The following is a 19,246-nucleotide window of genomic DNA, read 5'->3' as shown; positions in this document are numbered from 1 at the left end:
ACAATTCTATATTTCCTGATACAGGTAATACTAAGTTATGTTGGTTAAATGAGTGTTTCAATATTCACGGATATAAAGCAATTTGTTAGAAGATAAATTATGATAACATCTTATCCTTTGTGCTCAAAATAATCACAAGATCAACTCACAAATGTCAAACAGTGAAGTGCTGCCATGAGAAACTTGCTCTCTAATAATTGCCTTCACTTTATTTGATTATGAAAAATCATGAGATTCTATAAGGGACACAAAGTGTTAAAATGGAGAGAAAGCAAAACTGAAAGTCAGAGATTTGATTTCTAAAGCTCAAAAAAGCTAAAATTAAGGATAGAGCTTTTTACATTTGTTTCCTGTAGGATGCAAAGCATGATTAAATAATCTTCTGGTTCCAAAAATATTTTATTAATTTATGCTGAAGTTCTCTACCTAGACCAAGAGAACACATGCAGTTAGTAGAAATCACACTACTACTAGATAATAATAATGGGCTTTTTGTTTATCTACTGAATGGCACTTTAAGTTTATGATGGTTTAAAATTTTAAGTTCCTAGAGAACAGGACTGTGATTTATATACCTCTTTATATACTCAGCACCAAACACAGTAATTTATACATACTGGATAGTCAGGAAATAATTGATAATGATAAAAGTGATCTCTCAAAAGAATAAATTAATTGACCTGTAATACAAATGTATAGTTGAAAATAACATTCAGATCTTTACTTAATATTACTGTTTAGAAATCATCTGGGATGATAATTTGATTCTGAGCAACTTGAAACATCCTCCATGCACAGAATTCCAATCTGCTTTGCTAAAGCTTAAAAACAAAGATGATACTTGGAACTTTCAAATGAAACAAATACTTCCTGAAGACAAATGGCAAATATGAAGAGCTATTAACTTTGGCAATAGGAGGTTTTCAGTTCATTATATGAGTGATCAAATATGCTGCCTTGAGCCAAACTGTAGAGGGCATAGGGAGAAGGTTACAGTAGCCCCACAGGAGCACTGGTGAATCTAAAACATTCACCTGTAAACAGGAGCCCATCAAGATAACTTGTGACAATTCGTAAACAGTATGTTAAACTATTTGCTTACCTTAATTTTTTTACATTGACATCAGAAAAACATATAACCTCTGGACATTTATACCAAGTTTTAGAAAGATTATATATATATAGACTTTTGTATTAAAACTATAAACTTAAAGAATTAAATGACCAATAGATTTTCAAATGCCTTTTAAATTCTACTTTTCTATACATTCCAAAGTTTCTTTAATATGTATGTAATTTTTATAATAAAAACTAAATATTTAAAACCAGGACCCTCTAGATAGCAATGAGCAACAAAGTAAATTTTGCTACAAATCCCAAAGGCCTAATTAACCCACCAATGCTACAATTACTGAAAACGTTCAGACCTCTGAAATTGTGAAAATTCTATTTTTGTAGCTTTTAATTTGATATAATTTGAAATGCACAGAATAGCTGCAAGAAATCTGTATAAATGGATTAAAAAGATGTGGCATATATACACAGTGGAATATTTTTCAGCCACGAGAAAATAGGATATCCTGCCATTTGTTTCAACATGGATGAACCTTGAATACATTATGCTAAGCAAGGTAAGTCAGATACAGAAAGGCAAGTACTATATGATACCACTAATATAGAATCATATGTGGAATCTAAAAAAGTCAAACTTGTAAAACACAGAGAGTGAAATGTAGGTACCAGCTATAGGAGGTTAAAATTGATGGTGTTTAAAACTACAAACTTGTAAGGAGTAGTAAATAAGCCACACAGATCTGATGCACAGTACAATAAATACAGACAATAATATTGTACTATAATGATGTAATGTGATAAATATTGCTTCAATGGCAGTCATATTACAATATATAAATGTATCAAAGTAACACTGTACACCTTAAATTTACAAAATGTAACAAATTTATCAAATATAAAAAAGAAGTCCTAAATATTCCTTACCTGATTCACTAATTATTTACATTCTACAGCATTTACTTTATCATTCATATGTTCTCAATATAAAACAGATGTTTAAAAATGTATATGTATACTATTTTTTTCTGAACCATTTGAGATATTGTATCTCTCTACCTATAAACACTTCAGCTTGTATGTCCTGAGAAAAGAGCCTTCTCATACAAATCCACATTGCAATGATCAAAGTTGGGAACCTTAATATTGATGAAATTTTTTTTTTATGAACAGTCCATATTAAAATTTCATCAATTCTCAGAGTAATGTCCTTTGTAGCTGTTGTCTATTATACAGGGTGAAATCCAGGGTCATGCATTACATTTAGGTGCCACATCTCTAGTCTCTGATCTGAAACACGATTAAACAAAAAAGTATTTTTTCTAGTCTCCCAAAACACTTTTCTGATCCGTTTGCAAATTTTGCTGAGTTTTATAAGGTTTTTGTTTTACAAACTATGATCAGCATATTTTAAAGAATGTACCATACAGCAAACATACAGCTGTTGAAAAATAATGTATATTAAATGCATATAATAAATACTAAATTATATATCTGTATGTTACTGTTGGCTACATTTTTTACATGAAATAATAAAGTGCAATACTTTACATCACTAAATCAGGAAATAAAGATTATTTCTTAGTGAGTCCATTTTTATGCTGTTCTTTAAAATTTTGTACTCCTTATGATATTCTAATAAGATTAGGGTAGTTAACACTATTAACAATGCCTTTCTAAATATTTCACCCCATTTGGGGATTTTAAAAAATCTTCTATTACAATAAATTAGACAATTCAAAATAACCCCCCAAAAATGAGGAGATACAGTTTTAAATAATATTCTTAGACATCCTATCACTTTATGAAATCTGAATTTCAGTTCACAGTGCTATCATTCCCATAGATAATGGACTTGAGGACACGGGGAGGGGGAAGGTAAGCTGGGACAAAGTGAGAGAGCAGCACTGACATACAGACACTACCAAATATAAAATAGATAGCTAGTTGGAAGCAGCTGCATCGCAAGGGGAGATCAGCTCGGTGCTTTGCGACCACTTAGAGGGGTGGGATAGGGAGGGTGGGAGAGGGAGGTGCAAGAGGGAAGGGATATGGGGATATATGTATACATGTAGCTGATTCTCTTTTTTATACAGCAGAAACTAACAAACATTGTAAAGCAATTATACTCCAATAAAGAAGTTAAAAAAAAATAGTGCTGTCATTCCTACCTAGCCATACCTGTTTCCACAAAAAAGTTCAGCAAAGAATAAACTGCATTACTCATTAATTGAAAGTTGTCCTTATACATAATATTAAGTAGAAATATCTTAAACTTTTTCCTTTAACATGGTAATACCATCCTTTTCCTTTGAAGGGAATTGCAAACGGAATTAGAAGGTAACATTAGAAAACTCATGTGGCAAAACTCTATTTGAATGCCGACTGCCCCCCAAAAATTACATTGTATATACATTGAGAAATTTCATTTGTCATAAAAATCCAACTGGTAATTTCAGTCACTGCTGATGAAACACTAAAACTTACTAGAAGTTTTCTTAAAATACTAGTTTTTAAAAATTTTTCTGAAGATTTAACAAATGAACAAAGGGGAACTTTTCTCCTGCTCTTCCTCCTCTATTTTTTTTAATTAGAAAAAGCATACATCTTTCTTAATCTCTTAGATTGACACCCCTTGGGAGTAAATTATAGAAATGTCAAACTGGTACATCAAAATGTATTTACCTTTTTTACAACTTGTGCACATATTTCAAAATGTACCCCAGTTATGTTTTCTTCCTATATTTTATGGAAGAAAAACACTGAGTTTCTGATTTAGAAAAAAATGAGGAATGAGTTTGAGGGGGGAGGGTGGATTGAAGCAGAAGTTATATATTTCAGGTCTTCATAGTATAAACATTATGTAGAAATACCACTACTGTATTAAGGGTTTTGCGGATTAAGACACTTAAGTGCCAGAAGTATAAACTAGTGTTTTGACAATAGCAAAAACACAACATTTGGACATTTGAGTATCTGGATAGAAACCATACCTACCCTTGAAAGCCTGTTAAACCTTAAAGCTCTTACATTTGACCTAATTTACTAATATTGGACAGTGAGTTGTATTTTACTCAAGATTGCCCTCATTTGTTGTTTGCAGGTATTGCAATATGTTCTGGGAAGATAATGGGTCTGTGTCCTAGAAGCTTAGAAACCTCGCTTTTTCACTCACTTCTTTTTCTCCAGTTCTAAACAATGTCTGGCACAGAGGCAGTGCCCAGTAATATTTTTGACAGATGGATTTTCAGACACATAAACCAATCAACAAACCAGTTGATCAGAGGTCCCTTCTTGGAGGTGTTGTGGCCCTCAGTGCTAGGAACTGGTTCAGGCAGAAGCAGCCTAGAGCTTGGACTTTCGCAAGACCAGCCCCATGTGTTTATATTTCACAGACCCCTCCTTTCCATTCAACAGGCATGAGAGAAAAGGACGAGTCACAGACAATGAACATAACTAAGCCGGAAGTAACAAAGAATCAAGTCACAGACACTGAGGGCTCAGCATTAGCTCTCCATACAGATAATGCTCATCTGAAATCATTATTAGGGTAAACATCTTCTTTTCCGTACACATATCTGATTTTTCATTAAAACTGGAGGGAACGTATTCATCAATCAATGTTTGGAGTTAAAATGCTGCAATGAGCTAACCATGGGAAGATATATTTGTTCATTATTTCATCTGTTTAAGATGATGAAGTAATCTGCCGCCAGTCTCCAGCTTGATAAAATCACATCCAAAAATTAAGTGGAAATAGGTACATGCACATGAGTAGCTCCAACACACTCAGGAGATTTCTGTGCATATTTGGTTCAATACGTATAATATTCATGAGGAGAGAACAGTTAGCAAACTGTGGTTATGCTTACACTGCTGTCCAAAAAGAGTGCTACTGTTAGGACATGAATACATATTTGAATATCCTAAAATCAGGATTAGCTAATATACTTTCATGCACTTATATAATGAATGGCTAGCTGTAACAATAAGCTCAAAATGAAGCCCAGTGCAAAAATTTTTTAAATTTATATTTCCTCACTATGAATATAGTCAATCTTTCCCTGTATTTCTATATGCTTACATATACATCTTATGTTCACTGCTCTATTGTCTTCTATATTTTTATTTCTTTTAAGTGACTGTAGTAGTATTTTTCTTTGGACAAAAATACCACGTTAGATAGATCTTGGAACAATTCTGATCTGAATTATAAAATTATTAAACACGGGCTTCCCTGGTGGCGCAGCGGTTGAGAGTCCACCTGCCGATGCAGGGAGCGCGGGTTCGTGCCCCGGTCCGGGAAGATCCCACGTGCCGCGGAGCGGCTGGGCCCGTGGGCCATGGCCGCTGCGCCTGCGCGTCCGGAGCCTGTGCTCCGCAACGGGAGAGGCCGCAACAGTGAGAGGCCCGTGTACCGCAAAAAAAAAAAAAAAAAAAAAAAAAAAAAATTATTAAACACGAATGGATTTTTTTTTTTTTGCCTATGGACTATTTATTCAATCCCCACAACACCCAATACATAAGTACTATAAATAAAAAGACTAAATTCTCCACATTCGCTTTAATATAATAATCACTGTAATTTGGGGGATATCATGTTATCTCAATTACTTCTCATAACTACCAAGGGCATAGATTTCACTCTTCCTGATGTATGAATAAGGGGAGAGTCTCAGAATATATGAGAAACTTCCCAAGTCTCCTGTGAGTAAGTGGAGATAAGACTCAAATCCGTCTGTCTGACTCACAGGCCATCCTCATACAAAGAGCCTGCTAGATTATTAATTGTCTAAGTCAGCAATCATTTGCAATTATGACCAGTTTCCTCTAGAAAAAGCATATGGCCACTGTGACCACTGGAATGAATGCTGAGTGGGAACCAAGCATACTGAGTGCACTGGTTTTCTACTCCAAATTACCACAAATTTGGTATCTTAAAAAACACAAATCTATACTGCTTCTTACATGAAATATAATACACAGTTGACCCTTGAACAACACAGGTTTGAACTGTGCAGGTTCACTTACACGTGGATTTTTCTCACTGCATATGTACTACAGTACTACATGATCCATGGTCGGCTGAATCCATGTATGTGGAACCACAGATAAGGAAAGCCGACTATAAAGTTATACACAGATTTTCAAATTCACAGGGGCCAGTGCCCCTAACCCTGTGTGGTTCAAGAGTCAACTACAGTTATATTCATTCTGATATTTCTATAGCTCAGAAGTCTGATATGCGTCTCACTGGGCTATCTATCACCAAGGTGTGAGCAGCGCTGCATTTTCTTCTGGAGAGTCCAGGAGAGACGTTATTTCCTCGCCTTTTCCAGCTTCTTGAGGCCACCTCCATTCCTTGGCTTGTGGACCCTTTCCTCCATCTTCAAAGACAGTGATGTAGCATTTCTCAAGCGTCCCTCCTTGTGTCCTTACATCTGTCTCTAACTACCACTGGGAATGGTTCTCTGCTTTTCAGAACTCACGTGATTAGGCTGGACACACCTGGAGAATCCAGGATAATCTCCCCATCTCGATGTTTGTAATTTAATCACGTCTGAGAAGTCCCTTTTTGCCACGTGAAGTACCATTTCCACAGGTTGTGAAAATTGGAACATGCACGTATTTGGGGGTTTAGTGGGCACTATTCCACTTCCTACAATGAGCTAATGTATGAATGATTGACAGTCCAACTCCCCTGCCAGAGGTTTTTTAATACTTGGGGGAAGCTGATTGTTAACACAAGTGAATCTCTAATTGGCAGTCTAATAATGAAAACAAATAAAAAGAATGAAATACCTAAGGGAAAAATCTAACAAAGTAAAATTTCAGCTGGTAGGGGAGAAGGAAGACTTTGAGTGGGCTGAGTATTATACCTCATAGCAGGGCCCATGTTAAGGATAAAGCTGAAAAACTCTGGGACTTGAAAATGTGTTCCTCAGCTGGGAAACGGAGCAAATACTCGACGGAAGGGATGCAAACGGGCAGAATATCTGAGGAAAGGGATGAGCAGGATAAACACAAGCTCTCCCAGAGTTATCATAAAAGGAACAATATTTTTGAGCATTTAATACATGCCAACTACTATGATTAGAACTATATATTCATTACATCATTGAATCCTTATTTATTCTATAAAGCAGATGGTATTATCCCAATTTTATATATGGCATAAATGAAGTTTAGGTTAGTTAAATAATTTAGCACAGTGCAAGTAAGTTAATAGAGCCAGGATTCAAACCTAAATTAGACTTATTCCAAAGACTATGCTCTTAATTTTTTTTTTTTTTTTTTTTTTTGGCAGTACGCGGGCCTCTCACTGTTGTGGCCTCTCCCATTGCGGAGCACAGGCTCCGGACGCGCAGGCTCAGCGGCCATGGCTCACGGGCCCAGCCGCTCCGTGGCATGTGGGATCCTCCCGGACCGGGGCACGAACCCGTGTCCCCTGCATCGGCAGGCGGACTCTCAACCGCTGCGCCACCAGGGAAGCCCCTATGCTCTTAATTATTATATTAAACCATGGTAGAAATACAGCTCTGAGATCGGCAACCAGGGAAGTCCAACATGGTATGGAGTGTTCCAATAATTGAAAAGAACTAGTTAAAGACAAACAAGGTAAATGAGACAGTCAATAGTCCAAGAAGACTGGCAGCACTGGGAACTCTTCCACTGGCAAATAACCCTATTTTCCACTGGCAAATAACCCTACATGCCAGACATTTAGTGCCTGGACTCCAATCCCTATAAACAGGACTAGTGAAAGATGTAAAAACTGAAAACTAGGCAAATGACAGACAAAAGTACAGGCCCAGGCAGTTAGGTGGAGAATTTTGCTACTACAACTGGAGCAAAGTGATTAGAACCAGGTCACCAGGCTTAAGTAAGACCAAGAGCAAAAGTAATGATGTTGATTATGAGAATATGATGTTGGCACTCTTTTAATCCATTCCAAGTTTGGGATTAGACTAGAGACTGGACTTAGTCTGCAAAAAGCCAAATACGTCCAGCTCTCCAGTCATGAAACAGAAGAGGGAAGGTGAGTGTGAGACCCAAGTGCAACACACAGATGTGCTTCCCAGAGACAGGTGAGCCCTGCTGGGCAGTTTGCCTGGAGCTCAGCATCCCTACCTACACTGTACCTGCTTTCAAAGAGTTTTCCATTTCTCTCTTCTGAGACTACACATTTTTTAAATCTCGGCTCTTGGGGGGCCATTTCCCCCCCACCATCAACAGAGCTGGCAAAGCAGGGATTGTCGCTTTTAGATGTGGGTCATTTGTTACATGGGTTTATCTGGAAATGCACGTGAGCTGAAGTCGAGACAAAAGACAAGAGAGGTAAGACTGAGAGGCTGGTAATGTGTCCCATGAAAGAGACAGGAGATTGTACTGAAGACAGAGTTCAAACTGTGATAGATGGATTTGAGGAAGCTGAGCTTGTCATAAGCTTGTATTTCAACAACCTGGAAGTGAACAAACTGGATTTGAAGAGACAGTTACACATCAGTACTTGGCGATTCTGAAATCCTGCTACTGTCCAGATGTCAGATCCTATTAGCTCTCCTATGACCACCAATCTAAAGAGAGATGCCAGAAACACAGTCTCTGGGCTGTCAGCACAGTTTTAAATCAAGTCATCCGAACGTATCTTTGTTGTTCTTTACCAGCCCTTTGTTTACTGTGGGCCTAGGTCTAAATAAAGATTTTTAAATCACTTCGTATTTTAACAGGATTTTTAACAATCACACTGACATTTTCTCTTAGAGATCAACACCACATCTTAGCTCCTCTCTCCAAATGGGATACAAGACTATACGTGGGAATTTCAGGTCTTTTTCTAGATTCACAGCTATAAATAAGTAAATTTTACCTTTGAGAGGCATCCCTTTCTGTTTTCTATATCCCATTTTCCCTATCAAGCAACTGATTTCCTCCTGATGCCTCTGACTCCCCAGCCCTCTTTGCGTTGCCCTTCTCAATGCAGCACTGCTTGCTACAGACTTCTGCCGCCCCATCCTCCTTCTGACCCACGTGGCACTCCTTCTCTAAGAATTCTAGTTTAAACAATTGGTTATCCTAATACAGTAAAATATGTGAGACAAAGTGCTAAATACCAGTGGTACTTAAGGAGTCTCTCTTTACATGTATCACTGATGTGTGTTTATATATGTTTGCTTATTCACTTATTTAACTATATCTATGAACACTTATTATGTGTCATGTACTATGCTAGCTGTTTTGCATACATTATCTCATTTATTGGGTCTTCGATGCTTTCTTTAACTTTGGCCCAAGGGATACATGTGGCCATTCCTTACTTCACAGAAACCACCTCAAGAATATATGAAAACAACTGCCCATATGAATTGCCTGGATACTATGATTAAAAACTTAACATATTAAAAGAGATATGTAGTATAATTCTAATAGTAAACCAAAAATTTTTTTAATGTTTGGATAGCCCTTGGTAGAATATTGTACTGAGTTGAAACTGCTAGTCCTTAGGACAAGGAATGAATACTGTTAGATTTTCATGCAACCTGGCAAGGCCATCAGGAAGGATATTTTTGGTCAAAGAGCACTTCACTGAGTTCAAATTATAACATTTAGCTAGCTTTCTGCTCTGTCATTGAGGCAGGCCAGTGCTAGTTAAGTATGTACCGAGGTCAAAGCTGAGTGACAGGTATGCCCAAATATAGCTCATCTTTCTGAAAACTGTGGCCTCCTTTCCACAGCTGCTGTGTGTACAACATGTGAGTTATTAGCCTTATGCAGAGAAGCGGCCCCTTCTTAGAGAGAGTAGGTCCAGTGAAAAACACTGGCTTTTAAAATAAGGAGGAAAGTAGGAGTATGCAAATTAAATAAAGATAAGTTGTTAAAGGTTAACTAGTTTCTCCTGGTGGTGTTATAAGCAAATGGCACAGTCATTCTCTAGTTCCACAATATTTAAATGTTTTATTTCAGTCACATAGTGGGAGCTGAGAATAAATGTGGGTAAACCAGATACAAAATACCTTCACAGAACATAAGCTAAAACCTATTCCCTTAATCCTTCACTGTTGAATCATATGTTATGTCTGGACCATAAATGTGAAGAATGCCAAAGTAGCTGGGCTATTGCCATGATCTTCTATACACACACACACACACACACACACACACACACACACAATATCATATCCATGCTGAAAATATGTTACCGTCATTGCTATTGTATTTGTTTTCTATTGCTGTGTAACAACTTATTGGAAACCTAGGGCTGAAGACACCTATCATTATGTCCCAGTTCCTGTTGATCAGAACTCTGGCACAGTGAAGCTGGGCTCTCTGCTCAGGGTCTCACTAGACTAAAACCAAGGTTGTGGCCAGGCTATATTCTCATCTGGAGCTCCAGGTCCTCTTCCAAATGTATTCACACTGTTGGAAGAACCTACAGATCTTTGCATTTATACAACTGAGGTTCCTGTTTTCTTGCTGGCTGCCTTAGCTCTAAGGGGCCACCCTCAGGCCCTAGCCACATGGTCCTCTCACAACAAGCTAATTTATTTCTTCAAAGCTGGCACTAGAATCTCTCTCCAGTCTGCTACTATGGGAAGGAGTCATTTAAGGCAATATAATCACTTCAGCAACTATACCACCACCTTTGCTACATAACATAGCCTACCTAGCAAGGGAGTGAGTACCTCGTTGTATTCTCAGATGCCACCCACACTGAAGGGGAGGAGATCTGTAGAGCACATGTGAGAGCAGCATCTCGGAGGCCATCTTAGAATTATGCCTACAACAACTATTACTCAGAACAAGGGCTGAAGCCTATGAATTACATGACTGAGGAGAGAGCAAAATGTTACTCACTTCCAGAAACTAGAAGTCAAGTGTAAACTGTCTCAAGATGAAGAACAGTGCTTTCCAAGAAGAAAAGAAGAAAAAAATCCATAAATGTCTACCAAGTTTCCCAGAGGAAGACACTCAGGTCTAAATTTCACTGTATACTTTGAACTATGTCCATAGAGATGCAAATTCCTATACAGACCGATAATAAGGCTAAGAAAGATTTATGGATGACTACCTAAATGACAGCTGTACTTCAGTTTTGGCAACCCCAAACCCTGTAGCTCCTTTCTCCACTACACTCCTTCTTGTTATACCCAATAACTGGCTACAAGCCAACGTGGCAACACTGCATTCTCTAGAGGTAAAGTAAAAAAAAAAAAATCAATATTCAAATAGTAACTTTGACATCTTCTGGAGTAAGATTAAAACAACCAGGTGAGCAAGTTTTGATTCTGGAATACCTGCATACCTCAGAGATATTGTGGGTTTGGTTCCAGACCACTGCAATAAAGTGAAATCGCAATAAAGCAAGTCACATGAATTTTTTTGGTTTCCCAGTGCATATAAAAGTCAGGCTTACAGCATTCTGTAGTCTATTAAGTGTACAATATCATTATGTTTAAAAAACCAATATACAGACCTTACTTTAAAAATGCTTTATTCATTTAAAAAAAGTGCTAATCATCATCTGACAACACAGGGTTGCCACAAACCTTCAATTTGTAAAAAAAAGCACAATATCTTTGATGCATAATAAAGCAAAGCACAATAAAATGAAGTATGCCTGTATATCTCCTGTATAATCACCTCCCCTTGAATGATGGTGGACCTGTAAATCTGATGAGATAGGCTTTCCTTTGATTAAGTGACATTACATGGCAAAGTGATGGGATAGTCATTCCCATGACTTATATAATGATTATATTATATAAGACTCCATCTGAACAGACTGGGGAGATTTTCTTGGTAGCCCTAAAAAGTAAGGGTCACATGAGTAGGCCTTGAGGAGACTTCTAGGAGCTGAGAGTAAGCCCAGGTTGGCAGCTCGCAATAAAATGGGGACCTCACATATACAGTTGAAAGGAACCTAATTCTGTCAATGACCTGAATGACCTTGAAAAAAGTCCCTGAGCCTCAGATCAGATCACATCGCAGGCGACCCCTTGATTTTGGCTCTGTGAGACCCTGTGCAGAGGAGCCAGCTAACCCCTGACTGAAAAGCTAATCAGTTGAAACTGTGTGATAATATGATTGTGTTGCCTTAATCTGTTAACTCTGTGGCACTTCTTCATGCAGCATAGAGCCCTAACATATAAACAAATTGAAACATAAATAAAATAAGCAAACTAGCAAAATTAGCTTTAGGAATTTTCTGCAGCAACACCTCTCAATAATTGAATCCCAACTGGTCTCACTGAGTAGCTACAGTATTTCCAGGCACATAAAATGTATTGAAAACAAAAATATACCTAAAAAAACCCCGACCTTTTTTGGTGGTATTCCAGAGGATTGGAGATGACAAACTAAAGCAAAAACTCCTTAAGTGATGAAAGAATGCCAAACCAGTGGGGGTTTAATCATCTAACTCCAACAAGGTTAAAAGAAAATCTGAATAATTCATTATGATAGATATTATGTGTATTCACATATATGCACAGTAGCAAAGGGCACTTACTCTGAAAGTTGTTCACTGAGAAGACTCGAGGATGATAGAATCCTGCTTTGCAAATGCACTGATAGGCTCCAAGCACGAATCCTAGGCCCTTAATCGGCATACACTATGAGAAAGAAAAGATAGCAGTACCGTTGATCATAGTTTACTTCACAGTATAAAGACTCACAGATATCCATCATTGCAAATGGTAACAGAGTATCACATTTTCCAGAAATAAAATATCTCATTTTTGAACTTTATTTTAGGTTTGTTTGCCAACAGACACTTTTTTAGAGTAGTTTTCTTTCTAAATATATGCCATTACAGCTGCAGTTGCCATACATCTTTAACTCGTTCAGTTGCCATAGGAAATAATTATAGACAAAGTTGTTTTTAATGCCTCACATATCTTACTGCCTTATGAGATATTTCTTAAGCCTATAAGAATATTTTTTAAAGTGATTCCATGCTAAATATTTCCACCAAAGCAAAGGTAGGTAGGTAGATTGACAGACAGATACACAGAATTTAAGATGTAGAAATTGCCTTTAAGAATTAAATATTCATCAAATTTCATCCTCGGATTAAAAAATACAAATTGATGGAATAACAAAACAAGTAAACTTTAAAGAGCAATTCAGAAGAGGAAAAAAAAGATAAATTAATGATCCGAAGTGCTCTTTACCTAAAATCTGTTTCATAGATAAATGTTCTACATGTACATAAACGTGAAGAAAAATAATGATTGGCTTTCCAAATATATCACACCAATAGACATGATGGACATCCCAGGAGCTTAATATTGGGTTCTTTCAAGAATATCACTGGGCTTCCCTGGTGGCGCAGTGGTTGCGAGTCCGCCTGCTGATGCAGGGGACGCAGGTTCGTGCCCCGGTCGGGGAAGATCCCACATGCCGCGGAGCGGCTGGGCCTGTGAGCCATGGCCACTGAGCCTGTGCTTCTGGAACCTGTGCTCCACGATGGGAGAGGCCACAACAGTGAGAGGCCCGCGTACCACACACACAAAAAAAGAGTATCACTGAACCCTAGCAAAATTCAGTTTAACATACTTCATTACTTTTTTTTTTAACATCTTGATTGAAGTATAATTGCTTTACAATGGTGTGTTAGTTTCTGCTTTATAACAAAGTGAATCAGCTATACGTATACATATATCCCCATATCTTCTCCCTCTTGCATCTCCCTCCCACTCTCCCTATCCCACCCCTCTAGGTGGTCACAAAGCACCGAGCTGCTCTCCCTGTGCTATGTGCCTGCTTCCCACTAGCTATCTATTTTACATGTGGTAGTATTTGTAAGTCCATGCCACTCTCTCACTTCGTTCCAGCTTACCCTTACCCCCGCCAACCTGTGTCCTCAAGTCCATTCTCTACGTCTGCGTGTTTATTCCTGTCCTGTTCCTAGGTTCTTCAGAACCCTTTTCTTTTTTCAGAGTCCATATATATGTGTTAGCATATGGTATTTGCTTTCCTCTTTCTGACTTACTTCACTCTGTATAACAGACTTGAGGTCCATCCACCTCACTACAAATAACTCAATTTCGTTTCTTTTCATGGCTGAGTAATATTCCACTGTATATATGTGCCACATCTTTATCCATTCATCTGTCGATGGACATTTAGGTTGTTTCCATGTCCTGGCTATTGTAAATAGAGCTGCAATGAACACTGTGGTACATGACTCTTTTTGAATTATGGTTTTCTCAGGGTATAGGCCCAGGAGTGGGATTGATGGGTCCTATGGTAGTTCTTTTTTTAGTTTTTTAGGGAACCTCCATACTGTTCTCCATAGTGGCTGTATCAACTTACATTCTCACCAACAGTGCAAGAGGGTTCCCTTTTCTCCACACCCTCTCCTGCATTTACTGTTTGTAGATTTTTTGATGATGGCCATTCTGACTGGTGTGAGGTGATACCTCATTGCAGTTTTGATTTGCATTTCTCTAATGATTAGTGATGTTGAGCATCCTTCCAAGTGTTTATTGGCAATCTGTACATCTTCTATGGAGAAATGTCTGTTTAGGTCTTCTGCACATTTTTGGATTGGGTTTTTTTGTTTTTTTGATATTGAGTTGTATGAGCTGCTTGTAAATTTTGGAGGTTAATCCTTTGTCAGCTGCTTCGTTTGCAAATATTTTCTCCCATTCTGAGGGTTGTCTTTTCGTCTTGTTTATGGTTTCCTTTGCTGTGCAAAAGCTTTTAAGTTTCATTAGGTCCCATTTGTTTATTTTTGTTTTTATTTCCATTTCTCTAGGAGGTGGGTCAAAAAGGGTCTTGCTGTGATTTATGTCAGAGTGTTCTGCCTATGTTTTCCTCTACGAGTTTTATAGTGTCTGGCCTTTCATTTAGGTCTTTAATCCATTTTGAGTTTATTTTTGTGTATGGTGTTAGGCAGTGTTCTAATTTCATTCTTTTACATGTAGCTGTCCAGTTTCCCCAGCACCACTTATTGAAGAGGCTCTCTTTTCTCCACTGTATATTCTTGCCTCCTTTATCAAAGATAAGGTGACCATGTGTGCGTGCGTTTATCTCTGGGCTTTCTATCCTGTTCCATTGGTCTATATTTCTGTTTTTGTGCCAGTACCATATATACTTCATTTCTGCTACATTCAATTACAAAAGGATGGAATAACTTCAATTGAAATACAGTTTATCAGTAAAAGAGGGTGTTTCAAGAATTTGATCAACACTGAAATTTCTTTTTTGATAGCCCTCTACCAAGATCCCAACACTTTACCTTTCTGCCATTATAACTTATTTGAGGAGCTTAGAATTTAGTGAATTTGAAAGTTACAAATAGTGACCCTCTGATACAGAGGCCCTTGAGAGAAAATTCTAAATTATCTAAATAATAATCTCTCAATCTAAGCTTTAATGTTTAGTAATAAGATCAAAATTGCATATCATGAAAATTCCAGCAAACAATAAAGTATTTATATGTAAGGTAGCAAGAGCTAATACATGCTCTAAATTCATAGGTAATAGCAAGAAAATCTTTGAAAAAGAGCTTTCTAAAAGACCTTGAATATTTTATTTCATTAATACCCTTTTTTTTCACCCAACACACTCATATCCAATTATGTCTTGCAATTGAAAACACATTTCTTGACCCAGAGCAAAATACAAGGACAGATAAGTACCAGTCAATTCAACTGGGTTGGCAAGTAGTTATGAAAGAACTATTGCATGTGTAGTGAATTCCTCCAGCACCTAAATGAAATAACACATCCTACTTATAAAGGTCTAGTGATATAGTGGGTCAGATCCTATTTCTGAATTGTATAAACAAAAAGGCAATTATAACACTTACTTTGGAGAAGCACTAGTATTATAAGAGATCATATTGTATGTGGTCAGTCAGAAAACATATGCTTGAATTCTGACTTACTAGTTATGTGAATTTGGGGCTGTTCTCTTAACTTCTCTGAGACTTTTTTTTTTTTAACTTGTAAGAACAATCATTCAATAAGATTCAGGAACACTTTGAAGAAAGCAGAACTATCAAGATGTCCTAATAGGTGAAATACGGGGTATAAGAGGAAGAGAAGAATAAAGCATGACTCCCAGGTTTTTGGCCTGAGCAACCTTAAGAATGGAGTTGCCATCAAGGATCTGGGAAAGGCTGCAGGTGGAGTTGATTTGGAGAAGAGAACATAAGTTCAATTTTGCAAATGTTAAGTGTGAAGTGTCTATTTGAAATTTAATTCCTGATATCAAATAAGTAGTCTGATAAAGTAGTATGGAGTTTGGGAGAGATGTCTGGGCTCTATAATTTGGGATTCATTTGCATAAAGATGATAGACAAAGCCATAAGATCAGATAAGACTAGATCATTAAGGGAGTGTCGGTAGGCAGTGAAGTTAATAGATCCAAAGGGTTGAGACTCAGGACACTCCAAGGCTAAAAGGTTAGGCAGAAAGGAAGAAGCAAAGGACACTGAGAAGAGCAATTCAGTGAGGTACCATTATTTAATTAACTAGATTGTGACACTAAGTGCATAACATGGAATTTCTTGTGAGTTACATTTATTAAACATTCATCCAGCCAAGATACATCCAAGCAAACTAAGTCTTAGATACTAAGAATACAGCAGTGCACTTTAAATATTCTGCTTCACTGGAATTTGAAGGTTAATGCTATTCATTTAATCAGCACTAATTCCCTGGTAATGTGACTCGCCACTGCAACAGTGACTCAGTTGAGAACTTTAAATGTTTAAGGCAGATCTGAAAGTTTACTGGAATAAGAGTATCTCTTTAATATAAGCTAACTATAGAGCTGAAAGAAAATGAAGTTTGTTAAAAAATCTATTGATTAGATAAACATCAATACATGTTGATTAGATAATTAGTTGATTAGATAAACATCACCAAATATAAAGTCCCCTGAACTTGAAAGAAAAAAATGCTTCCTAATTTTATTATGGGAAACACTGCAATATGAATTATTGGTTACCTCAAATTCTTTGTTCTAGTCTTAAATTATCTTATATCCTTTAAGAAAAATTTTAAAATGTTCAACCAGTTAAATTCAATAAAAGAATATCATCTGTTACAGTGGAGAAAAAAAAAAGAATATCATTCCGCTACACACACTCTGTGTGGAACCGAATGTGCTGTTGCTTACACACACTTGTCTTGGAGTGTACAAGTGATCTTAGATTATTTTTCTATTAATGATTGTAATTTTGCACTCAAAATTGCCATACTTTTGTGTTCCATCCACCACCACCATTCTGTAGCTACTCCAATTTGGCCATCTCCCAAACAAACTTATATATTTTTAAGATGAGGCAATTAGTTTATTAGTCTAGCTAATTTCTTTTTTAATCTCCATAAGTATGGTGACTACTTAACCTATGTTTACTGTAATTGGACTGAGTAACTGCTTTTTATATTTTTTTCTCCTTAGGAATTTAGAATATAAACATAGATCCTCACTAGATACAGGAGAAAAAAAATCTTCAAAATTTCACCATAACATTAAGATGTTCATTTCAGATATTAAAGATCTTTATTTTATACACTCAAATCTAAATCTTTCTACTTTAGCTTCATAGAAGTCCAAAAGGGTGGAAATGGAAAAAGCAGCACTTCTTCTTCCATAAGGGTAGCTCTTCCATGAGAGCCTTTGATAAAAATTAAGCTCTACATATTAAGAGTTAAGGCACCCTTGTGAGTGAGGTAGGTGCTCAAAAGATTGGATGCCTTCTTTGATGAACCTTACCAAGCCATCAGCAGAGACTTCCTAAGGAGAGATCTTGAGAGCCCACAATCAAAGTTAGGTTCCTAGGAGTAATCCAGATCCAAATGGGAAGAGATGTTGGTTAAGAGTTTAGAGAAAAATGGATAGATTGCTAGTAGTATAAAACCTACCAAGTCTGAGTAATGAAGAAACAATAATTATGTACAAACCTATAACTAGCAGGGAGACTGAATCAGTAATCAAAAACCTCCTAACAGAGAAAAGCCCAGGGCCAGATGGTCTCAAAAGACAAACATTTAAAAAAGAATTAACATCAGTATTCCTCAAACTCTTCCAAAAATTGAGAGAGAACAGTTCCTAACTCATTTTATGAGGCCAGAATTACCCTGATATCAAAGCCAGACAAAGATACTACAAGAAAAGAAAACTGCAGACCAATAATCCTGATTAAGATTGTTGCAAAAATCTTCAACGAAATACTAGCAAACCACATTCAACATCACATTAAAAGGACTATACACCATGACAAAGTGGGGTTTATTCTTGGGATACAAGGAGGTTCATGTTACAAAAATCAGTCAATGTAATATACCACATCCACAGAATTAAGGACAAAAACTATACGATCATTTCAATTAATGCAGAAAAAGAATTTGATAAAATTCAATACCTTTTAATGATAAAAACCTCAACAAATTTGGAATAGAAGAAAACCATCTCAACATAATAATAGTCATATATGATAAGCCTACAACCAACATCATGCCCAATGGTGAAAAGCTGAAAGTTTTTCTTTAAGATCAGTAACAAGACAAGGATGCCTACTATTACCACTTCTATTCAACATAGTACTGGAAGTCCTAGCCAGAGCAATTAGGCAAGAAAAAGAAATAAAAGGTATCCAAAAGAAAAGGAAGAAGTACAATTACCTCTGTTTGCAGATGACATTATCTCAATATGTAGAAAACCCTAAAGACCCCCACTGCCTGATACAAATGAACTTTTACAACTAATAAACATATTCAGCTACATTCCAAGATACAAAAGCAACATACAAAATTGGTTGAGTGTTTATACACTAACAATGAACAATCCAGAAGGAAATTTTAAAAAAACAATCCCATTTACAATAGCTTCAAAAAGAATAAAATAGTTAGGAACAAATTTAACCAAGGAGGTGAAAGACTTATAAACTGAAAACCATGAAACATTGCTGAAAGAAATGAAAGAAGACATAAAAAGGAAATGACATCCAGAGGAAGGGGGGTCCAAGATGGCAGCAGAGACTGATAAATAGCAAGGAGATTGAATCAGTAATCAAAAACCTCCCAACAAACAAAAGTACAGGATAAGATAACTTCACTGGTGAACTTTACCAAACTTTCAAAGATCTAATATCTATCCAAAAAACTGGAGAGGAGGGAACACTCTCAAACTCATTTTATTAGGTCAGAATTACACT

The 19,246-nt window shown here is 36.8% G+C and overlaps 1 protein-coding gene across 1 annotated transcript in view; it reads right to left on the bottom strand.

Moving 5' to 3' along the window:
* Nucleotides 1-19,246, bottom strand: part of GPR158 (G protein-coupled receptor 158) — a 328,709-nt gene that overhangs the window by 162,574 nt on the left and 146,889 nt on the right. The window contains exon 3 of the mRNA XM_059056407.2: nt 12,581-12,683. Coding sequence (XP_058912390.1) covers nt 12,581-12,683 — 103 coding nt within the window. The remainder of the gene's footprint in view (nt 1-12,580; nt 12,684-19,246) is intronic.

Source organism: Kogia breviceps, chromosome 3 (assembly GCF_026419965.1).
Source record: "Kogia breviceps isolate mKogBre1 chromosome 3, mKogBre1 haplotype 1, whole genome shotgun sequence".
Taxonomy (NCBI): domain Eukaryota; kingdom Metazoa; phylum Chordata; class Mammalia; order Artiodactyla; family Physeteridae; genus Kogia; species Kogia breviceps.
Note: the sequence above shows the minus strand (reverse complement) of the source record. Positions and strands in the feature narration are given on the sequence as shown.